The 25,773-nt window shown below is 36.9% G+C and overlaps 1 protein-coding gene across 4 annotated transcripts in view; it reads right to left on the bottom strand.

The window, feature by feature from the left end:
- Window positions 1–25,773, bottom strand: part of LOC131038536 (uncharacterized) — a 226,548-nt gene that overhangs the window by 86,715 nt on the left and 114,060 nt on the right. For 3 of the 4 annotated variants that reach the window (XM_057970993.2, XM_057970992.2, XM_057970991.2), the window contains exon 6: window positions 2,528–2,599. The exons of the other annotated variant lie outside the window; for it this stretch is intronic. In XM_057970993.2, coding sequence (XP_057826976.1) covers window positions 2,528–2,599 — 72 coding nt within the window. The remainder of the gene's footprint in view (window positions 1–2,527; window positions 2,600–25,773) is intronic. 4 annotated transcript variants of the gene reach the window in all.

The raw sequence follows: 25,773 nt of genomic DNA, 5'->3' as shown, positions 1-25,773 counted from the left end.
CAGTCAAGACCTGACAATCAAAACCTTGAGGTCGTCCCCATTGATCAATTGAAACAGCATTAGGGATTTCCTTATCTCAAGAAAGGATAGGATACTTAGCATTCTATTTTGCGTTGGCCGGATGGAGTCGTAGCAATGCGATTTTAACCACGTCAACAAGATCAAAAGGACCGGGTTGGAGGAATTTTGTAACAAGGATCTCAAGGAGAAAATTTCAACGCCAAGGACAAGATACGAGGACCTCTTCAAGAAGCTTCATCAGCAAACACTAGAGCATGAAGGAAGGATAACCTACATGGTGAAAGGATGTTTTACAATCTTGCATTCCCTTCGGGAATCCAAGAATTGAAGTCAGTACATTGAAGAGTTACATTCAACCAGGTGCATCATTCATCAAGTATGTCACAAACGGAGGAGGATCAACCAAACTCATCACAATACCTACATTGAACATGATTGAAGAAGTAGATAGTTTCAGAAGAGTTAATCAAAATTTGCTTCTCATCATCATCATCACTTTAAGCAAACTAAATATGTTGAGTATCAAGAGATATCTCTCAACATCCCTTCATAATGATGAATCAAATCAAGTCTACAAGTGCAAGATTGAGGTGGCACCCCAGTCGCTACTCCACCAATCAGAGAGATCCACATCAACGCATCTTTGATTCAATGAACCAAGCTCACCCATGGATGTACGAACTCCGAGGCACCTACCCTTGTTATCTATTGGTCATCCTAAAGTGTTGTAATTATTTCATTGGCCAAATTGAGTTTGTTGTAACAAATCCTAATTAGGGTCTTCATTGTAAAATCTTGGCCATTGATTTCAAATTAATCTGAGCCATTGAATTGTATTGAGAGCACTATAAAAGGCTCAAGCTCTTCATTTGTAAAGGTTAATAGCTAATAGTTAGCTAATAGTGAATAGAAAGAATAGAATAGTAATTAGAGTAGTATAGGAGGAGAAGGCAGAAATTGTTGCCTAAGTTGTAAATGAACTCTATTTTCATTGAAGTTATGGTGAAATGTGTTGTTTCTTTACAATGTGCATGGTTTCTTGTTGGATCTTCATGTTAGATGATAAATAAATTAGATTGAATGGAGGAATTTGTCCAATGTATTCATGTGGAATCCGCCTAGTCCATACCACTAGCCTCTTGCTGATTGTAAGTGTGTCTTGTGTGGTCAACTGGAGTGATATGAGCTTAAATTCAAATTGTTACACGTCCATTGTTTATGCGTTAACTTGAATGGTGAGCATATGTTCGATGGTAATGATTTGAACATCTTTGAAATTTACTTAGAAGATTACACTAAGCTTGTGTCAAATTGTTCAAATTGATGGTGAGACCTTGCCCAATAGGATTCCATCTAATCATTCATTCATCTTCTTACATTCTAGGCCTTAGAATAGACTCTCTTAACCCTTCATCTTTTGCCATTTTTTCAAACTCAAGCTAGTTTAGGATTAAAAAGTATCATTAGATTGCAACATCGGATGATCTAAATTCCAGCAAATCAAGCATTCAGGCATTCAAACGTAAGTCCCCTTGTGATTACAGCATAATCACATCAAACCATTGAGCTTATCCACACGTAGTGACCCTACATACCAGAACCTTGGAGTCTTCTCAAGTGATCCTTAAGCTAATCTTCAGCATTTGAGAGATTTTGTTCAAGAGAGGATAAGATACTTTTGGGTATTTTATTCTGTGTTCGCATGTGCATAAAAAACACATCAACAGACTTCTCTTTGGTTCTTGCAGTTGCAGAGATCTTACTGAAAGGTGGGGATTTCATTTTGAAACAACCTCTTGATTATGAGAAGCAAGCTTTCAGATGTTGGAATTGTTTTGTTCTTGGTCACTTATCAGGAGCATGCAAGGAGAAAATACTTAAGGCCAGTAAGGCAACTTGGTTGCAGGATGTCAATCTGCTGCATCAAACTGTTGGCAACCCCTTGGAGTCTACTTCTCCCATAAGTAGACCAAAATCACCAGATTGCGTCTGAGTTGCAGGAATAAGACTCGTTGATGATGGAGGTCAATGTTGTTGATTGTAGGAAGGATTCTCAAAAGCTCTCAAATGCTTCTTTGATGTTTAAAGAGATGCATATTGTTGTTTCAATGCCTCCATCCTATAGGCTGGTTATGCCAAATACGCCTTCAAATATTGTGATGGTGCAGGAGGCAGAGAAACTAAAGCCTAGGGAAGAGCCTTTATTGGAAAAGAAAGCATTTTGTTCCAATCTGTCTCAGGAGGATGTGCAAAAACTCATCGAGGTATATTTTGCCAATGATGTTGAATGTTCAGAATTATTTTGAGAGAATGTTGAATTTGATCCTCATTCTTCTAAAGAGGATTCTGTTGGTATGGAAATTGTCTCTCCCAAGAAAGAACGTTGGACAAAATTGTATGCAAGGCGATGCTAGGTACTATAAAGAAATTTCTTCTCTAGCATTTATATCTGTCTGTTCCATTGTACAGATCATCTAAAGCATAAATAATAATAAAAAAATTATACCTTCATTGTGTGTAACAGAAGCATCACTGAATTGCTGAATGAGCTTTTCCAAGTTCGGTGGACCAACATCACCTATGTAGGAGGAAACAATATGAGTTTCATATAAATCTCAAGCATCTATACTGAATTGAAGTCTGAGAATGTAACTACTCATGAGCACCATTCAGCTCCAACAATTTGTGTCCCGTGTAAATTATTTTACTATAATAGACCTATTTGCTCACAACGAGAGTGGGAACAAACAAAATAGCACACAACAAATTTATGCAAAACAAACCATTGGACAATCAAGGCATTCAAAGGAACCATTTTGTTTGGCTACATCATATTGCACAAACGACAAGGGAAACTTAACTCGCAGCAGTTCAATCACTTCAATGCCACATAATCAAGCAGATAATTTATGCTAGCAATTATCTACTCTTGCTCATTGTTGGGAGAGAGACACTTTTAGTGAAAACATTATTCTATTGCTATCTCACGATTGTACCCAGGGAAATTAGACACATTGTTATGATGATTAAATAAATCAACAAAAACATATGCTCATAAGATTGGTGACCTTATTTAGTTATTTATGTAATGATAATAGGATTCTTTTTAATTTGACTTTTGGGTTATGGTTGATGGTGGCATATGGGATGCATGGGTAGTTATTGTCAACTGACGCCTATGTGGCCAATCCTATATGTTCATCTTTTGGCATCTATTGATGGAAACCTGTCTCATTCTCCACAAACTGTATTGCCCATATGTCCAAGCAACACTGTACACAAGAGATGCTCACAAAGACAATAATAAAGAGTCCCATTTATGACTTTTTGTTATTGATCTGAATGCAGTTAAGATGAGTTATATACATATTTAACATAATTGCATATTCAAAATAGTTTTCACCAAGTGCGATCTTAAATGTTAGCATTTACTATTTTTGTTTACTTTTACATAGTTTCTATCCAAAAGCTCTTTTCCAAAGCTTTATGGACTGTAGAAACTCAAACTTCTTTTATCATTTTTGCTCATTCACTATATTATATTTTTGTTCTTGAAGAGTTGCACTCTATATTAGTCAAAGATCAAGATAACTTCACAAACCTCCAAAAAAGATCACTCCCTATAAAAGAAAGGAAAGATTGTGCCTAAGCTTATTACCCAATGTACAAAGAATAAATGTTTTATAAAATCTATACAAGAAGAAGATTTGTCTTTTACCAGTATATAAGTCCTAACCACAGAGTAATAGCTTGAATGTGTCTCACTTTGTCATCTAGATTCTTTGTTACTAAGATAAACAATTTTTGTTGATATGCTTCGAATCTCTTCATAAAGAAATGATTCATGTATTTGGAATTTTAAAAGCCAACCATTTGATTCATTTTGCAGTGTTTTTGATATGATGACTTGTCTGCCTTATTCGGCTTTTGTGCTCAGTTAACTAACACCACATATGCCCTTACTGCTGCTCATGGTTCCAAAGATATCCCCAACAAAAGAATCTTTTAATTGGACTTAGTTTTCCATCAAACACAGGAAACGGACCAAGCAGATATAGAGGGAAGTGAAACGTCCAAATAGGTTTCGATGCTTGATCACAAGAATCCCTTGGCTCTTGATGCTGCCAACAAAAATGATCAGAAACTAGTTGCAAGCATCTCAAATTTCAATTGAGACAAACTGATCGAGTAAGCATAGAAGCCTTGGCATACCACCTGAATCATATAGTTGAAATGGGCTCTTCATCCCCTAAGTATGAAGATGAAATAGTATTATAAGCATTATCTCTTCCGAGGAGCATATTCATCAATAGTTCTCATTATCCTTTTGCTGCAAGAACTGCTCCTTTTGTGCTAATATAAAGAACCCTGAGTTCCAATTGATCTTCAAAGAGTATTTCTTCCCACACTACCAACAGCATTCCCTTCACTCACCCTCTTTTGTTCCCAGAGGAAATTTCTAAGCACTTTGCCCAACCCCTTATAAGCTGCTTGAGAGGGAAAATCCAAAAGATAAGTAGAAAATGTGCTCATCTGTAATAAATTTTTCAACATTCACCACTTTTTCAACAAAATGGAATCATATATCAATGGATCATCTAAGAAGTGAATACTTTATACCTAAATTTATAAGTTTTCCACCTTTGTTTGGGCAAATTAGCAGGCCCATATAGTCCAATGAGGGTAAAACCTCTATTTATCCTCTCTTACCACTCCACAGATAGCTTCGACAAAAATGTCCAAACAAAACAGTGTGCTTTCAACTAAGTGTGAAGAATCATCAATAAGTTGTACATTAAGCATTTACTATAAATTTCTTTGATTTCCCCCCACTATGACTGCCTCCAACAAATAGCCAAAGGCATCCATAACAATCACATATAAATAGAGGCTTAAAAGCGTCTCCATCGGAAATATCTTTGTAAACGAATTAAGCTCTAAAAGATTTCAATTAGCACTAGCTTTTGTTAATTCCTACAAAAAAGGGTCACCACCTTGTGAAAGAATGAGTTAGAATCAATCCAATCCAATGTGTTATAACTTAAGAACAAAGTCTCCTTCAGTAATGTCATAAACTTCTACCTCAGACTGTTTTAAAAAAGAAAGCCTGTCAAATAGATTCTAGTGTCCATTCAAGACCTCACAAACATAAAAAAAAGGTCAAGAATTCAGTCTGTTTGTGCTTTTCTTTGGTCACCGTTTGGTGTCCCTGCTGGTGGCTGCCCCCCTTGTTTGTACTCTTTAGTCCCATTGACCCGTTTGTGGTCACTTGTTGGACATTAATAAATTTATCTTCTCTTTATCTTATCTATGAATCCAGTCTGCTCCCTTCAGTTGGCTAGAAACATATTTCACCTTGCAAGAGGTTGAGCTAAGATTCCATACAAAACATTCAAAACCATGATAGGGAACCATCTTCCTGCCATTTCCATCTCAAGACTTTAGAGACAAGTTTGATGACGCTTGCATTCACCAACTTATGATTCCACTTTTGATGGAAGCTTGGTACATTTTTAGATAAGTTGGTCCCAAAACTGCCAAAAACCCAGCAAATTCTAGTAGAATATATAGACCTGATGATTTTGCATTTAGGTTGTGTCCTTCATGGCTGCATCCAACTCCAATTCTAGCTCCCTAAGATGATAGACCTCCTTATGAGTCTGTACCTATGAAAAACCAAATTATAGATGAAATGCATGAAGGTGCTTTGCAAAGGTTGTGTGCCCCCTAAAATAAAATCCTCAAGGGAGACCCTTGTTAGTGTTCTATTTTGTCTCTTTCAAGAAAACTCAAACTAGAATAGTACATGAGGTAAAGCCTCTCTTTCAATTGTAAGAGAAGCTCTTTCAGACCTAAACTACCCTAGACAGTAATCTCTAGACAAAACATACAGTTACAAACAATATACAATATTCTCTAGGGAGGGTTTGCATAAATGGAAATAACTATGTGCCCATCTTTTTGCATTGGGTATGAGCACAAAACCAGTAACAACTCTTGTTCACAAGCAATATTTTCAGATATTGAATAAAAGCAACTAATTCAAACAAACAAATGTCAACATCTTTCTGCTGGCTGAAACAAAGACCAACAATCTGATGCAAAAACAATTTTAAAGGAACATAAATTAGATCATTATCAGCAAATGACTTCAAGAATTAAAAAGTTGTGCTGCACGCAAAGCTACAACCTAGATAGACAAATATCACTATTACAGAGCTTAACAGTATAATTGACTTTCAATTCAATTCACAAAAATGTAAACACACTAACACAAACAAAAGATCCACACAGAGAACAATATTTCAGTAGCACAAGCTATGCTCAAAGCATTTTTTTATAAGGTTAAAAGATGCCCAAATTCGAGGAATTTAGAATAATCATACTTTATCCAAAAAAATCATTGTTTTAAGGCGCAAAAGCTTAAAGCTCCTGAAAAAGAAAGAAAGAAAGAACTTTTCAAGTGAAAATACTAAAAAATAAAAAAACAGCAACTAGCTAAAGTGACCAAAATGTAGGCCCTAACCCGTTGTCTAGGAATAGAACCTTTGGAAACAACAATTTAAATAAATAGCCATGGCCAAAAATAGGAGCTTGGTGCATGAACCTTCACTATAATTCTGAAGCAGCTTTTCACTATATTGATCAAAGCACCATGAAACTTCTATACTAAAACCCTAAGTTGTCAGTTTGGGTTCGGCCATCAATTGGGGTTTGTGAAACCGGTTCGCCGGTTCGACAAAATTTTGAAAAGGGGTTTGGGATTGTTTTGGGTTCGTTAGTACAAACAATATAATATATATATATATATATGTACACACACACACACACACACACACACACACACACACACACACACACACATATATATATATATATTATTATATATTATTATATAATATATAATAAATTATATTATAATATATATTATTATATGATAATATATTTTCTAAGTTGCTAGTTCGGATATGGGTTCAGGTTCAGGCTCGAAAACCCGGTTCACCGGTACGGCAAAATTTTGAAAAGGGGCTTGGGTTCGTTTTGGGTTCGTACTACAAAAAAAAATGTAAAAACTATATATATTTTTATGCAGCCTATAAGCATGAATTAAGATTAGAATGTCACATAGCATCATATAAACAACAACACCACCATAAACTTGTAATCATAAAGTATAGGATCAACTTGTGTTGACAACTCCTATGCCTTGTGTTACAGCCTTTTCTATGGTCATCTGGCACTACCATTCTGATTTGAATGTTCTTCACCCCAATGTTGTTCTCTGATCATTGTACCAGTAGATCTAATGCCCATTCACATTGACTAATAATGCTCCAGTTTTGGATCTTGAGGATATTATGAAGCCCTTGGTTGTACTCTTTTAACATTTTGGAGTCTCCTCTGTCACTAATCAATATATAGGAAGGCAAAAACGAAAACATGTTTTTGCTTTTGGAGGAATGAGGGTATACAAGATTAGCTATAAACCCTGTGGTAGGGAGCAATAAGGTTGTTTTTGTATAAGGGTGCATGTTGGTGGTACCCAACACCTTGATCAAATTGGGTGTGTTTTGTAATTTGAAAACGGGTACTTTGTGAAGAACACACAAGCAATACTAAGAGGGGGGGGGGGGGGGGGGGTGAATCAGTATTGCATAAATTTAAAACTTGAAACTCCAAAGAATTATAAAACATGAAAAATAAATTAGTGAAGACAAGACACCAAAATATCTCGTGGAAAACCCTTTCGGGTAAAAAAAACACGGCAAATCAAACTCTTATTAATCTTCAAAGATGGGCACCAACCCAACAATACATAAGTGAGCTTCAACTCACAAAGGGCACCAACCCTTTCAAATCATCAATTTAATAACTTTCAAGCACCAACTTCACACATAGAAACAACAAATCAGGAGCACCAACTCCAAATGAAACTTCTCACAAATAAACTCCTAGCAATCAAGAAATCAGAATTCAAGACTCAATCTTCTAGGTATTCATACAGTATGTATGCACAATTCTTTTTTATTAAAAAAAACAGCCACATATCCTCTGTTGTCCTCATTTTGTAATCCGAAAACAAGGGCAACCCCTATGAATTTTTGCACGCCTTTTGAATCCAAAATGTGCCTTATCCATTGTTTAATCTTTTGTGCAAGTGTTGGCTACTTTAGTTGGAAGTTTTAGTTGTTTTTAGCTTTCGTTTTTGTATCTTTTAGTGCAATTTCGGGTTCAAGGATTGGCATTGCAAGTAGAGGAATTTTTCCAAGGTATTCCAAGTTACTTATATACTTGCAATCGGGTCCTCAAGATCTGATTACAAGTAAGTATATTAATAGATTTTAATGCCCATAATCGGGGTAAAAGAACCTGACTGCAAGTGACTCTTTAAGCATTAAAACACTTGTCATCGGCTCTTTATAACTCGATTACGAGTATACTTCCCTTAAAAGTGTAAAAATACTTGCATCGAGTTGCTGATAACCCAATGGTTGGTTTTACTTGGCTTCATCTTCTGCGTTTTTCTTGGAACTTGTCTCCAAGACTTCGTGGCATGTTAGGAGTTTTCCTCCTATTTCCTTTAAATGCTCCCTTTGAAATTTGAGATCTATATTTCTTCAATCTCAAGTTCGCGTGACGGTTGAAGCTAAGCGGTGTTTCTTTTCTTGGGGTTTATATTTCAGGTGAGTGTTTTCCTTTTAATCTTTGCATTCCTTATTGTTCTTGAAGCGTGCCTTTTTCTTCGCTCTTAGGTTTGTAAAGAGTGCTTGCATGTTTAAACTCTGCATTTGTGCGATGTTTTTCCTTTTTAATTTTCGGTTTTGTCATTTTGAAACCCTTTCAATCTTTTCAAAAGATGTGATTTCGGGTTCATGGTTCCCATTTGAATAAGTTTTGAGCCGTGTATGTTGGACTCTGAATTCATTGTATTGCGTAAAGCTTTGAGCTTGTTTGTATTGCCAATGATAACACTTGCAATCGAGTCCTCAAGACCCGATTACAAGTGCCCTTGGATATCATTTTCCACATTGTTTGCCCTTCAAGTTATGATCGGATTTTTGTAATAACAAGTCATTTATTAGCATATGGTTATAAATACTTGCAATCGAGTCTTAGAGACCCCACTGCAAATTCCTTACTGTGATGTTTGCTTGCAGTCCGGTACCTAAGATCCAATTGTAAATGTTTTGTAAAGTTTCAAATGCCATGTTATTGTAATGTTTCCAGGTTCAATTGCAAGTCTTTCCCAAGGTGTTTGCAACCAAGTTTGCTTGCATTTGGGTTTTACATACCCGATTGCAAGTAGTGTTCAACAGTGTGAAGCATGTTGTCTTTCCATTCCGATTGTCAAAGGTGAATTTTCAAGATTTCTTAAGTCATTTGCAAGAAATTCATACTTGCAGTCGGGTCCTCAAGACCCGATTACAAGTGCCAAATATGTCATTTCGCTCATCATCTCTTTAAATTTATCTACTTGCAATCGAGTCCTACAGACTCGACTGCAAGTAGAGGTTTACCATTATTACCAAAGTCATGCATTTTAAACTTGCTTTCATGCACTTACAGTCAACCCTCCAAGATCCGAATTCCACCTTTGTTGTTGTCTAAAGCTTATCCACAAAGCATCTTTGTGTTGGTCCAAGTTATCTCATGATAAATACCCATGCAAGTCTTGGTGTGAGCAATGGTTTTCAAAGTTTTGGTGTCATGGAATCCCCAATAGTTGCTAAAGATGTTCTTACTCTCTTGAGTTTTCATCACAGTGTTGCAAATTCTTGTTCAATGATAGAAGAGCCAGCATCTCCTTCCAATAAGATGAAATTCAAATATGATAAATACCAGAATGAGATCACTCCTACTCAAGTGGTTTCTCTCATTGATGAGATCAGGGATAGAAATCGGACATGTTGACATGTTTGAGTTTCTGGAAAGGGCAGAGAGATCACTGACTCATGGCATGCAATTGCTCCTAAATAGTCACATCCATTTGGTTTCTTCTTTCCCAGTGGCTGCTTTGGAGCCTGAGTTTGTGCTTGCATGTGATTCGCATTTTGACAGCAAATCTAGGACTATCAAAGATGATGATTGTAACATCATTATATGGTTAGATGCAAAAACATTTGATAAGATCTTAAAGGTACCCGCTGCCCTTGTATATGCAGAGATCTCAATGAAAAGTGCTCTCTAGATTATTATATCTAGAGAAGGTCAGACTGCATTAGACACATCAACTGTAAGTGGCTCAAGACTCCTAGGACTTGTTTCTCAAGATGGTCCAGGTTATATCGATTTGACTTCATTGAGGAAATTAGTGATATGATTACACTTCTCAGCAGGATAATGGGTTTAAGACACTCTAATGTGTTTGAGATCTAGATGTACAAGTACATCGTAGTCATGAGAAAAGGGCAATCTCATGTTTTCTGGGGAGAAGTCATCAGTAACAACCTGTGCGAGCAGCTGTCACAAGTCCCAACCACCCTCACCTTCTACATGAATTCATACTTGGTGTACATAGCGGTGTCACTTGGACAGTTTCCTGGTCTTTCTACCAAAGATGACAGATCGTTGGTGCCAGTTTGGAGGTACTATGAGCAACTCACTCTGAGGCCCAGTAGAATTCATTATAGAAGAGTGCAAGATGCTTTCTTTGGTCATTACATGTACTTATTTGACAAAACACTCAAGAACAGGAGAGTGTCTAAGTCAGCATGGAGGATGGTGAATGAGTACATATGTATGTTCCTGCAATTGCCAACTTTCACCTACATGAGAGTCGAATGTTTTGAAGGTCAACAATACATGCTAAACAAATACCCCACCGACAAGATCATTCTGATGGAATTGGCCAGGCAACTGATGGCAGTTCATCCTGTAATGTCCCCTTTTCCGCTCTAGTTTGTTTTGGGGACTGTTGGCCCATTCCGAGACCCGTTGGTCAGTCAAAGGCAAAAATTAGGGTTTTTTAATTTTCTAGGAGGATGTTTTGGCAATTTTGGTGGCTTGCATGTTGGAATTTTACAGTTCTGATTCTGGATTCCTTCTGGGTTTTCAAAAAACTTCACTATTTTTAGTAAGTGATGGCAAAAGCAACTAATTTCTCTGGGTTTTCTAGGTTTTCTAAGAGCTTCGCGATGGTATAACATGCAAATCAAATTGAAGACCTTTTTCAGGACTTACTACTTTTAGTAAGTTCGACAGCTACTCAAAATGTGGTTAAAATCACTTTGGAAAAACTTACTATTTTTAGCAGTGCTATTTTTGGCAGGGGTTCTGCAACTCAACTCAGTGGTTATTTTTGCCAAGCTCCTCTATTCGAACTCAGATGACTATTTTCGGCAATGCAGTTCAATGCCTTGGCCTCAGCTCATTTTGGTAGTATTCAATATTTGGAAGCAAAAGTATTTTTTAATACTTTATTATTTTTCCCTTGGCCTAGGCGTAACTTGTGTATAACATAAAGGGGGTAGATTTGACATTTAAATTATCAACTTATAACCTAAGTCTGGAAGCCCATGGAGGTACTTCTCATTAAAAAAAAAAAAGATTATGACTTTACATTATATATTTGGTGATTAATTATTTGGGTGGCCACTTAAGGGAGGAATACATTTGTTGCTAAATGAAATATTTTATTACTTGGGTTATTTGGTGAAGGAAGGAAATGAAGTGAAATGAAATGTAAATTAAAAGAAATTTGAATGCCATTGTTTAATCCCATATTGGAGGGAGGAGAAGTTTGACTTGGGGAAAAAGTTATAAATAAGAGTGTTGGGCTATGGTTTTGGTTATCCATGAATATTTGCAATAAAGTGTTGTCAAATTGGTGCCAGAGTTGAGCTTCGAAGTTGAGAGCTTCCTAGCAACCATCATTTCAAAAGGCAATGCCTAGCTGATTATTTGTGACTCTTTCATCCAGAGAAATAGATTGTGCTAATCGAAGTGATTGGGAGATTTTCAGTTTTTGGTGTGTTGGGTGTGTTTTCAGTTTGCTGGTTTTAGAGTGGCTGTAGGTGATTTTCAGTCGTATCTTCTTGCTCGAGTGTTTGTTTGTTCTGGGTATTTTCTCATTCATTTCCTATGTCATGAGCGATTCATCTTGTAAGTTTTTGTTGGTTTTCTTGGAGTATTGAATTTTATTATGCAGGTCGAAGTTTCCTGCTGTAAATGCTTTATGCTGGGAGTGCTTTAGGTTGCGTGCCATGGGTTTGGGCATTGTTAGTTGATGTCTTTCATTTCCATCCTTATCGCCATCATTGTATCTCTCATTTGCTTCTGTTTGGAGGTGATTCTAACGAGTGTGGAAAGAGTTATGAGTAAATTAGTGAGTTCTTAGCTCGCTGGTCTGTGTATTTTCAGCATGTTGGGAGTATATCAGATTTAGAGATTTTCCGTTTTAGAGTGTCTTCATGTGTGGAGTTGGTTATTGGGTGTGTGGGTTCTTTTGTGTGGAGAGAAAGTGATCTTGGTAATTGTTGGTAGTTGTTGGTTCTTCATTCTTATCTTCTATGATTCATATTGTAATGTTGGTAGTAGTACTAATAGCAATTTCTTTGATCTCTCCTAGTCCCATTGCATAAGTGGAAGAGGTTGGCCTTGCTGCCTAGTTTGGACAATGATTCTAGTAATTTTGTAATCCATGTTTGCATTGTAAAGTTGATTAGTAGTACTAACAGCTATATACTTGGATTGATGTTCTTTGGCCCACTGCATAAGTGGAAGAGGTTGGCTTGGCGCCTTCTTATCTATTGTAACTTTGTCCTCTCGCTGAATAAGCAATTGACTTGATTGTAATCTCATTTTCAGTCCTTCCGCTGAATAAGCGGTGGAGTTGATTGCTATTTCATTTCTAGTCCTCCCGCTGCATAAGTGGTAGAGTGATTGTTCTTCAGTTTCTTGCATCATCCTTGGCTAGTTTACCACCAAGTGATTTTTTAATATTCTCCATATCCTGCTGAAAAGTGGAAGGGGTTGGCTTGCCGCCCAAGCATTGTATTATTTCCAGTTATGTGAAGTTAACTATCCCCTCAACACCGTATGCTCTCACCTTCCCATATTGGGCACTTGGTGATCAGAAAGTGGAAGGGTTACAATCTCTACATTATTGTATCATGATTTCCTAACCTTAACAAGTTCTTGTTGTGATTGTAATTGGAAATAAATTGAAAAAAAATTGTGGGGATATTACAAATCCAGTTAGCCAATCATAAACAAGGTATCAATATTTCCTCTCACAATCCATTGCAAATTGGTCAGTATTCTTTGACCACCTCAGCGAGAGCCAAGGCAATGGAAATAAGCTTCAAGAATCAAGTTGAGGAAGTTCAAGGAGAGGAAAGATTTTGATTATCGAGGGATGAAGGACAAAATCAAGAGGGCCTTTACTCATGTTCATCGCCTTGAAGATGTGTGGGTTGATCTTCACATAGAAGAAGACATCAGGAGAATGGATTACAGTAAGCTCACTTTGTAGCAGATTGTAGATCTGGATCTAACCAAGATCCCAAAAGGAATGGTTGATAATGGGAAAATCCTTGACCCGGAGTATACAGAGCAAAGAGTTGTAGAGGCTCCTCTTCCCTCTCCTCAATGGTCACAAAAGCAGTGTACTTCTATTTTCGACGGATTTCAACCCATTCTTGCTAACACCAATGCTTGGCTAAAGAATAATAATGTCAAAACCATCAAGATTAAAGGTGGAGCAAAAAGTGATTCAGCTCAACTAGTTGGGCGAAGATCTAAGGTCACAATCAAGTCTAAAGAAGATGCTTCCTCTCCTGGCACTAGAATCAAGCTGAGGGTAAGTAGGGCCTTGGTTATTCCTCCACGAGAAGTAACACTGAAAGGGAAGGAGAAACCACATGTACAGATCCATGTTATTAACCCAGAGGGTGAAGAGCATGAAGAAAATACAGCAAGATCCCCTGCTTCTATATGCTTAGATTCTCCTCATACAGTTGTTCCTCAATGTCATTGGATGTACCCATGTCCCCAATTGACATAGATGTGGACTCTTTTTCCACAGTTAATGTAGATCCTATTGAATTAAGAACATATGTTTGTAACTTTGTACTAATATAGAAGTATTTGTTGAGGCTTCTCATGCTGACCTAGAGAATATCTTTGATGTGAATCCATCATATACTATCCTATCCAACGTATCTCTTCCTGAGGTTGATATTTTTGTTATGACTTTTAATAAGTTCATGACAGAAGTTAGTCATGGTTTGCCACTTGAACAACCGCTCGTCGCTGTCCAAACCGAGGCTTCTCCTAGAGTTACAACTATGGTATAGGTCGAACCTGTTTCTTCACAAACCACAATTGTTGTCTCAGATGTGAACTCATTAGAACTACCCCCATGGTTGAGTTCAATCACTCCCAAGAGGAAGAAGCAGGAGATCTCTCCTGACATATTTGATTTCCAGCAACTCAACAAACCTAAGCCAAGGGCAGCTAAGAAGGCAAAGACAATCTCACGAGTGGTGGTAGATAATAATAAAATAAAATATGCAAAAGTGGCAGAGCCTTTAGTTGAGAAGCCACCAGAAGAAATGCAACTGTCAAATTACAGGCCCACAAGAGTGGAACTTGGAAAACAAACGCATCCTGGAATTATGCATGATGCTCAGGATTTAGTGGCTTCACTGGTCCAAAATTTTGATGAACTTTTGGCAAAGAAAAATGAGCTCAAAGAAAAGAATTCACAGCTCATCACGGTGATCCAAAAGATCACTAACTCTTAGAACAGGTTGATCCTTTGACGTCCTCCACTTCTGAAGAATCTGTCAGGCAATTGGAGAAAGTTGCTTAGAAGGCCAAGGCAGTTGATTCTTGGGTAGATCAATTGATTGATCAAAGCACTCAAGTGGTGAAGAAAGCATTGCATGTATTGCACAATGTAAGAGCGGCAAAAATGAAGTTGAATGAGACTTTGGAGGCTTTTAACCAAAGTTTAGATTCAATTGAGAAAGATTTGAAAATCTAGCATGAAATGGATCAGATTAAGTTGGAAATCCTGTGCAAGAATATGGTGATACCAAGAAGAGAAAGGTATATAGAATTCAATGAACTTTTGACCAACAAGTCATTGGTTATCAAAGATATACAGGTTACTCTTGAAATGAGTGACGAGGTGGAGCAGGATGTCCTCTCTAATTTTGACAAGATATCTTGCATGATCTTAAGTCATGATGGAGATTTGCTCACAAAAGATCTGATACTTATTGAATTAGTATCAAAGCTTCGTCAGGAAATAGAATCAGAACAGTTTACTGTGGATTCCATCCATAACTTTGTGAGTTATCAAGTGTTCTTCAATAAAATGCAAACTCTTCTTGAGGAGCACACGCAGGCAACAATGAGGTATTTTGATGTTATCGTCAAAACTGTTCGCGTTGCCAGGAAAACAATAGATCCTGATCCTGATGAGTTGCAGAAACCCATTGACAGATTCCAGTCCTTCATGACCAAAGAGGGAAGAATAAGAAGTGTCTCATGATACTTATATTTTGTTTTGTGCATTTTCTTTTTGACAAATTACATGTAGTGTCAAGATTCATGATTACAAGTGGTTTCTCACTTGTAACCTTCTAAATTGTAATTACATATAAACAAATTACAAGTTGATTAGCAATAGAACTGTAATTTGAATAAGTCATAGTTAGTTAGTTAGTTGTGGAAAGTCTCAGTTACTTAGGCTTCTCCCACATTTTGCTCTCAGCCCCTCTCCTATATATACATGAGGGTGCCCTTTGTAATCTTTATCTTTTCAGCAAGCGAGAAAACTGTGCAAAAATTTGCAATCATAGAGACTTTGAGCTTTATAATTGTAAACTGTTTTTCCTCAAGTAATATCAAAAGGGTTTTGAGTTTCAGACTTTGTGTTGAAACCATACTTTTATATCCATTGTGTTCTTGTGTCATAGTGGCATACTTCTTTGTATTTTCTTGAGATTATAGTGAGGTTGTTTAAAGAAGAGTCAATCTAATTTCTTGCAAACTTTGTGCTGCAAATATTGAAGGTTGAATTAGTGTAGTCAAGTGTTAAAATCTGTGAAGAGTCACAAGACTTTGTGCTGTTGTATGTTGTTCATCGTTCTTGTTTTATTATTCTGAAAAAGGTAGATAGGATAGTGGAAACTCAAGACTTTGTGTTTTGTTTCTATTTTCCTGTCCCGAGGGAAGTGACGGATTACTTTGGGCTTTCACGGAAACTTCACTTCCTTTTTGTATAAGCATTCTTATTGTTTCTTTAAGCTCCTGTATTTGTTGTTAAAACTACTATATCTTTCCTAGGAAGAGGAAAGAATATCGTCTTTTCTGAAAAAAAGAGAAAAGGACAATGTTTCACCCAGTTTACATTACCATTTAGTTAGTAATAGTAGAAAAGGGGGAGCCTTCCCTTAAATTTGGAGAGTTTTACACTCACACGCTGTGGTTGAAACCACAATTTTGCACATCATCCCAGGTTTACAAAAATTTTAACCAACATCCTCTTTTATCAACCACATGTAAAATACATCCTTAACTCTAGATTTTCATATATTTTTTTATCTTCAAAAAGCTCGCACAATAGAGTCATCTATGATGGTTTTTAAGAAGAACAAAACTCCAACATCTTTTCAACCATACACATATCAAAACAATATGTTCAGTGCACAAGTCAGAAATATCTGGATGCCTATGCTGACGTGAACATTCTCCCAACCAAAACACCCAGCACTTCGCACTTCATTATCAACTAACACAAATTCTTCAAAAAATATTTTAATGGTAAACAACCAAGAACATTTTGTATCGAATGTCTCAAAAAACGATCCATATATCCACCACAATTTTTTTAAAATGCACATTGATATTTCAATGCACCAATAAATGAGAGCATTTAGCAATACCGTCTCTTCTTTTGAATCCCACTCCACTTGGATATCTCCGCAAAAATTAAGATAATTCACTCCACATCCACAACCAAAAATTTAAACGCATGAGTCTAGGCCACAAAAAATGACTTCTCTTTTCTTTATCTATATATCAAAAAAAGTATCTTATTAAATCTCCTACCACATAGCGAAGTGAACATTATGTTGTCTCAATCCACCATTCTACACTCTCTTTCCAAATACAAGACCACAAACTTGGAGAATATTTCCGTTAAAAGGAAATGACACATATTACTTGCAACAGCATCACACACTTATTTGACTTTGCCTCTGAAAACATTTTCTTTATTTTGGCCATTACAGAAAAGAAACGTATATGACCAATCAACAGGTAACTTCCCGAATATTTTACAGTGCACGATGAATACAGCTAGTAGTTCAAAAACCAGATATCTAGCTCACCAAAAGTAAATTTTGACAAACTCCACACAAACCACTATGTTCTCAACAATAGATATTATGTTATATCTGTAAGTGGAGCCGTTACCAAAAGCAAAACATCAAGCAAGGCTCGATTAGTTTTTAATAAACCAAGGCGTTACACAATCCAACTCACAATACCTTTGTTAAAAAAATAATGCCACCACTTTTCATAAAATTTGAAACCATAGCCCATAATAAAGTATATGCATTTAATAAGGCTCCACAAACTTTATAACGACAACCTTTATTTAGGCTTCCCATTTGATGAGTCGACCATATATATATTGAGCCCTCCACAAATATAAAAAATCAGCTATTAAAAATCGTATCAAAAATTCCTTTGACAACTCAAATATAACATGGCAAAGATCTGATATAACTGTTGACCAAGTGACACTTGGCACTTACACATCTGATTCAAACACTCAACCAGCTGAACCAAACACACACCCAGCTCAAGTAAGCAAGCAACTAAGTGAAGTTGACAACCAGGCAGCTGAAGCAGGTCAAGCACCTCAAGCAACTGAAGCAGGTCAACCACCTCAAGCAGCTCAAGCACATCAAGCAGTTGAAGCAAGCAACTAGCCAGCTCAACCAAAATTGAGAAGATCTACTGAATAAACAACAGCTCGAAAAGCACTTCAAACTCAATCCAATATTACTTTGAGTAATCCTCTAGCTTGAATAGCACAAGCTTGACACTTGACATCAATGACAAAATGTCTAACAATTGTTGGAATCGTTTGTCGTTGCGCCAAAAGCTCGAACTATCACTACCTGATACAAACACCAAATTTAACTTGACCCATGGGAGGCGGTTAAGCCATGTCAAGAGTCTCCAAGGAGGTGTTGACCACCAAGTCAACAATCTCCCCCTCAGCACCGACTGATCCTTCAACACCCACAGAAGGGAGACTCAAACCCGTGACCCAAGGCTCTAATAACAATTGTTGGAATCGTTTGTTGTTGGGCCAAAAGCTCGAACTATCAACGCTCGATACAAACACAAGATTTAACCTAACCCACAGGAGACAGTTAAGCCATGTCACGAGTCCCCAAGGAGGTGCCAACCACCAAGTCAACACTTTGCACTTGAACATGATTATGCATATATCCTTCACAATCCAATCCTGACCACAAATTTAATGCTATCAATCAAGTCAGAGACATATTTGTAAGATTTTGTGGTACAAGTAGATTTCAAGTAGCAGATTGCAAAAAAAAAATTGGGCGCCCAGGCATCCTGGTTCGCCCCAAACGAACCGGCTTGCCCAGGCACGAACCCTGTTCGAACCCACAAGCGAACCAGACTGGGACCTGTATGTTGTGCGTTTTGCACGCCCACCCCAACCTGACGGGGACCCCCATGTCTACCTGTTAAAGAGAGAGAGGCATTTAGAAGAACTAACATCGCACAGCTACACTTTCAAACCCGACATCGCATTCTCCTCCAAATCCCCGAGATTCATTCCAAAGCCAAATCGTGCGTCTAAAGCTCGCTTATTTTTGCTAAAAATCCCGACCAAAGACCCCTCTCGCCCTCGTGTTATCTTCCCGATTACAAAGCACCAAAATGCCAAGTAAAACCCTTGCAATCACCTCTGTAATCCCAAGTTTGGCATGAAGAAGCATTTAAAACCTAAGTTCACACAATTCTCTTGATAAACCCAAATTTGATAGATACACTTGGGCGTTTCAAAACATCTCCTTTGTTGCTTTCTCTCCAAACGTCGAGCCCTCAAAGCAAAAATCAAGCCCAAAAGAAGTTCGGCAATTTTAAGAAGAAATTGAATCACTCATTTTCCTGTTTTTGCAAGCGATGGAGGAGATAAAATCTCACAATGTGATGAAAAGGCTTGAGTTTCCCTTGAAAGAGGACGAATAAGGTAAAACTCGACATGCTTGTCCATTTTGCAAGAAAAAAGAGACTCGTTTAAGCCCCAAAATCGCACAAACTAGCTAAGAATCCCGAGTTTAAGACAAAGGGCAAATAAGTGACTTTACAAGAAAGGTAAATAGGAGCCTAAAGCATGAAATTCACTCATTCAAATCAAAATGCCCGAGTTTGTACTAAGTCAGAGGGATGACATGCGATTTTGGGCCTTTAAATACAAAACTTGGCCCTTGTCCAAAGTCACGTGTTTTAAGTAAAATGGTCGAGTTTATCATTAAGGCATTGGGCAATTAAAACAAAAGATCGCAAGAAGAGCATATCGCAAGAAAAGGCATAAAGGAAAAGTCGCACCATTTTAACCCAAATAGCCGAGTTAGGCTATTTTGCTCAATTCGCCAGTTAATAAAAGAACAAAGTTCGCTCATATTAAGTAAAAATGGCCGAGTTTTTTAGGGGGGGGGTTAAGTTAAGTCTAAAGACAAGACAAAAGAAAGAGAGGCCTTTCAAAATCATTTCACACATTTTGACCAAAATCGCCTAAAATTCCCCTTGCAAGGCGAAATGACAAGAAAGAGGGGATTTTAAAATTAAAGTTTGCGTTCTTTTCCAAATGGCCAAGTCACTCAAATGTTCACGTTGTCTCCCCAAAGCCGAGTCTGCTTCAACAAAGGACATTTAAAGTTAAATTTATTTAAATCTTTTAATTTTTCAAAGTGATTAATTCAAGTTGAAATCAATTGTTTGCAGATCGATGACGTTGGAAAATGAGCTAAAGTGACAACCTGAAGCGCAAATTGAAGACATGATCGCGATCAACGACAAGAAGAGAGAATGTAGAACGCACCGCAGAGTATAAAATGACAAGCATGAAGAAACGCACCACCACCAGACGACAAGTTAAAGTCCACCCTCAAGACCGAAGACAAAGAACACTCAGTATGCTACAAAATATGCATTCTCAGAAATACACAGCTGGAATTAATTCCAGAAAGTCAGTTTGCAAAACTGAATTGTTTAATGTAAATAATTACCCGTGGGCCCCATCTAATGTATTTAAAATGAAGGGACACATGTCAATTATTTCCAACTACCATATTGACCTGAATTGATGCCAAACTGTGGTCGGAAGCTGGAAAAGTGGTTGGAAGGACAACTGAAGAGTTAATAGGCATGGGTTAAAGCTGCCAAGTTCTAGAAGGCATATTGTGGCCCTTGGATGCAATTAAACCTGGCCTTTGATTCAAATTGTAAACTCTATAAAAGGCAAAGGACTTTCTCTTGTAAAGGGTTGGATTTTTAGACTCTTAGAGGTTAGAATTAGTTAGATTTTTAGGAGTTAGAATAGTTGGATGCAGTTTGCAGATTAGGAGTAACATAGAACTGCTGCAGAAATTGTTGTAATAGCAGCTAAAATCAATATATTAACATTGATTTGGTGTTTGTTGTTTTGGTTTTATTCTGTTTGCATGGTTTTCTTCCAACTTGTTAGAAGTAGAGTTCAATGATTTCAATGGAAAAGTGTGGGGAGTATTTGATGCATTTCAAGTTCATACCATTGGGGGCCTGCTGATTGTAGGTCACCATGCATGGTTAGTCTCAACCTTACCTGTGTTTAGTTCAATCGTATGTATTTGTTTTAGACTGCGCCAGAGTTGGGTACCTAGATGAGTATCTCCGGTCTGAAAATCCTTCATCCCCTTGGAGATTGCACTGTTCTTGTTGAGTTGTGAGTATGTCTCTGGCGAAACAAGAATTGGTTTGTGGAAATTTGTCTACCAACAGCACTAGTTGTTCCTATCATTGCACTTAGGATCCCTAAACCTTTCCCTTTTGCTTTTATTTCCCAGCTTGAAAATCGCAGCATCGTTGGATGTGGACCAGCTTGTTGTAAACGTAAGGCCCCTTGTGTTTCCAGCAAAACACATCAAACCGATGAGTTATCCCGCAGTCATGAACTGACATTTGGAACCTTGAGGTTGTCCCCTTTGATCAACTAAAATAGAATTAGGGATTCCTTACACAAGAGAGGATAGGATACTCAGCAACATTCTATTCTGTGTTGATCAAAGAGAGTTGCTGATCTGACTTTAGCCACATCAACACCGTACTTGAACTGAACCGGACCAGTACCAAGCCCTTAGAGCAGTGAACACTGCAACTTAGCATATATTATTAATATATTTATATAAATCAATGAATTATGAATTTATAAAAAAAGTTTGAAGTTTATAATTAATAAACCCAATGAATTATCAAAGACTTTGTTGTTCTAGACTTTCCTTCTGAAATTGCATTGAGGGCAACTATATCCCATGAAAGTTTGAAATAAACTACTTTAAAATAGACCGTAACATTTGATGCAGTTTCCATAAAACACCATTCATTAATAATGTTTTGTCAATGCAATTTCCAACGATGCAAACAAGTGTAACATTTGACTGTTGACGGAAACACTCTCGACTGTGTTTATTGATTGCTGATTCAAACCGAACCTAGACACGAACTAAATGCGAATCGGGACACAACTTGAAACAAGACCCATATTTGCGTTGTCAGTGTCGAACCCAATAACTTAGCTAAAACCCTAACCACCATGAAACTTCTATTTCACTATATTGATCAAAGCATGTTTATAACGACAAAAACTCGAGATTTTGAACTTTGAACTATCTAGCTATTGATGCATATGAGAAATCAAAGATAATGCAAAATTGTCTCAACTACCACCAATAATAACCACCCTTGATTCAAACCAAGATTTTTGTTTCTTTGCCACTTTCACCAATTATGAAACACAGACATTTTGTCAAATAGTTTTCTTGCAGCCCATATGGTTGGTGTTTACAATTTGTTTTCAAATAGATATTGTAAAGAATCAACACAACATTGAATTCTCATCCTCACTCATTGCCGACATTTCATTATTACAAAATATTATGTCTAAATTCGTCAAAAGGAAATTTATACAATACTTAGCATTGCTGTAACAGAACAACATTGCACAAAAAATTTACTTACAGCAGTTATCTATTGAAATAATGTGTAATATTTATCAACATTTAGCTGACCTTATTTTGAAAGTTTCCAAAACATTTCACAGAGCAACTTTATGCACTTTGAAATCCATCTAGGAATGGTGCAACAGCTCATAACTTGTACGACGGCCTCCAAATTATGCTGCAAGCTCCTCGAAGTGGCACTATATGATGTTATCAGCCCCATAAAATGCTATGCCGGCTCTTATAGAACCCACCATAGGCCACTATGGACTATGGGAGGTCTTAGGACCCTTAAAAAAATGCATCGCCTACTTTTCAAAGACTCCACATTGAGTACGAAACTTTTCCAAAAGCACAACGGACTTAAGGAATGGTATGGTGTTCCATAAAGGCGTATGAAACTTTAAACTTTTTTTGTTTCCTCTTAGGATAGCTACAGTATGTCCTTCCAAGGCCACATTGGCTTAAACAATGCTGGCTTAAACAATGCTGGCTTAAACAATGCTTTATACTGACTTTAATTCCGCAAAGTTTGTCCCTTTTTTGTCCCCAAATATGGTTCAAATCTCCTCCAACATGTTGCAACCTCTTTTTCAATATATACAGAAGGATCAAAGGCTACGCCATTGGAAAGGCATTCAAGACTTAGATAAATTCAAGTATATGGTATGGCTGTGTGCATCAGCTGTATATAAAATATTTATTTTATTTTATTCACCCTTTGCACACACTGCACCTGGCAATCCGAAGAATAAATAAACCTTCAAATCTATTACCAACAAAACATTCAACACATGTGAAATCTTAATGACTCCACCTACAAATTGGCTAAGATAGATTTTTTACAACCGAAACCAATCTTTGTCATAGGAGTTTTATGTCCCAAGGTTGGAAATTTCAACAATTTCAAACTCCCACAAAGGGTTTCACCAAAGATGAATAATCAAGAATGACTCAAATGAATCTCTTTAGCCTCTTTATAACCTTTTTGGGGAAATTTCTGCAAATTAGATTTCAAAATCACTTTTTCAACAATAAACATTTTTACTCCATAAAGTGATTTTATTTAATTATTTTCTTTTTTGGCATTATAATTGCTTGTTAAAATTCACCTTATAAACAAGCAGTTCAAGTTGTCCTTTAATTTAAGTTTTTTTGACAACTTAACAATTAATTATTTAATCATTAAATTATTTCCTACACACCCAATTGAAGATACGAAAAAATACAGAAAAATTTTGGAAGTGAAATCTGAAGGCACAAACATAGTCAAGACCTCACCAATGATCCAAATTACTAAAAATAAAAACTTTCCAAAAATAGACTTTTCCTCCAAGAAGTTTGGAGTGGACCAGAAATAACAAAGCTGCTCCGAGAAAGCATCAAAGAACTCAACTTGATCCCTTGAACTCAATGTCAATAACTAAACTCCAATCCAAAAAGGTTGGCACTCTCCAAGAAAGCTAGAGCTAAGAAAGATGCAGGAATAACCAAAAAATGAGGACATTATAGTCCTCCCTCCCTAAATATTGATTGTCCTCAAGTAATGACAACTCAAACCTTAGATACACTTGAGTGATCAGAGATGAAGCCTAATGTGATCCCAAGATCCCAAATCAATCTCAAGAATATCAATCCATGGTGTCATTGCACCACTTTGATTAATATCGGAATACCATTGTGCCAAGTCTTCACCCTCCTTTCTTGTAATCCAAAAAATTCATCCTCAAACAAAACTAGGATATCTGTAGGGATTGGATTCTGTAACATAGAATATCTCACACTAAAGTGTTTCAGTGTAGTCAACATCTACAATCCCACTATCTAATATAATCCTAGGCAACAAGAAATATAATCTATTTAACAAGAAAGCGTGATTCTCAGAACATCTCATTATGGTGCCTCGGAAATGATGTGGATTAATCCTTTCAAGTACCTGATACAAATGATGACAGCAGTGTTAAAACTGATAATTAAATTCATAGCTATCCCGAGAATGCTTAAACTATTATCAACTAATAACTCATTAATACTCAACCTCCAAGTGCTATACTGGTAATCTGGTGCACACAATTTTATGCAATCAGTTGCAATCATCAATGTAACATCTGAAGACACGAAGGATAGCAACATGAAATCATTGTAACAGCCATTACTCGCCAATGTCAAGCCATTACTCGCCAATGTCGAAGTTAGGAATAATTGAATCATGTCTAAAACATCTCACACAATTAACTGCCACCAAACCTGCAAGTACTCAAAACCAATCTACTCATTGACTGATTTTATCAAAATCAGCATTGTAATATTGGGGCAGAATCTACAATAATGAAATACTCTTGTATTCATATGAACTGTGTGCATGGAAATGATTGAAAGGACTTCTCCAATCACCAGATTATCTTTGCATTCAACGCCAACCAAAAAAATACTCCACTCCTTGGCTGGAAATACTTGTCAATCCATCTGAGCTCTAAATCTGCAATCTTCTCCAATGACCCTCAATAGAATAGTTCCTTTGTCATCATAAGCTTCCAATACACCACACTAATGAGTTTCAACACAAATACTCCACAAGGAAGTAGCTCCACCAAGATTAGGATGTAATACTCTAATATGCATATTGGTTCCTTTTAAAATCTCGTACTAGAATATTTTACCAAACTAGCAATTTTCACAAATTTTGATTGATGGGCATTTTGTCAAAGAGCTTGCATGTAAGTTGTTCTGAGTGTGTTAGGGAACTTGTTTTATAAATTAGCATCATAACTATCATCTTCCAATGCGCAAATATTCATATATATATATATATATGTGTGTGTGTGTGTGTGTGTGTGTGTGTGTATCAGTCATATAAATTCAATATTAAAATATGAAGTGTTGACCTGGATCCTTTGATAAGTCAAAAACCATTTAAAATTTACTTTGGGCTCCCCTTAAGAGGTATGACACCCAATGCAAAGGTACAACTTCATATAATTCATATCAGCAAAGAAAGGCTGCAATATACTTCAAGGAGGTTGCACCAGCATATGTTGGGCCCACTAGAGGCCACATAGAACACTTTGAAGATTTGTTGACTCTCCGATATTCATCGCCCACTCCTTTACTTAGCTTTGTCAATGTTTGGCCCTTTTCAACACATAATGGGTGGCACCCTTTAAGAAATTCATCAAATTGTGCAGCCGGTGTTTACCCTCTTTTTTTCACAAGGCACACACAACACAAATATATAAACCCAAATTCACCTTGCACACACTGCATTCATAAAATTATATTTGCCTGTAATCTAGTGTAAGTTTAAATGTGCAAACCAGACAAACCCCCAAATTTTTTATTTGTTTACAAATCTCAATAAATTTTATATCTACAAATCAGGAAAGATACCCGATTCAACTATATCTATTATTCCCCATACATTCAACACAATGACAATTTTTGGATGAAATCACTCAAACAGAACCTGAGGGTTTTCGTCCCCAAATTCCCAAAT

This window comes from Cryptomeria japonica, chromosome 10, assembly GCF_030272615.1.
Source record: "Cryptomeria japonica chromosome 10, Sugi_1.0, whole genome shotgun sequence".
Classification (NCBI taxonomy): domain Eukaryota; kingdom Viridiplantae; phylum Streptophyta; class Pinopsida; order Cupressales; family Cupressaceae; genus Cryptomeria; species Cryptomeria japonica.
Note: the sequence above shows the minus strand (reverse complement) of the source record. Positions and strands in the feature narration are given on the sequence as shown.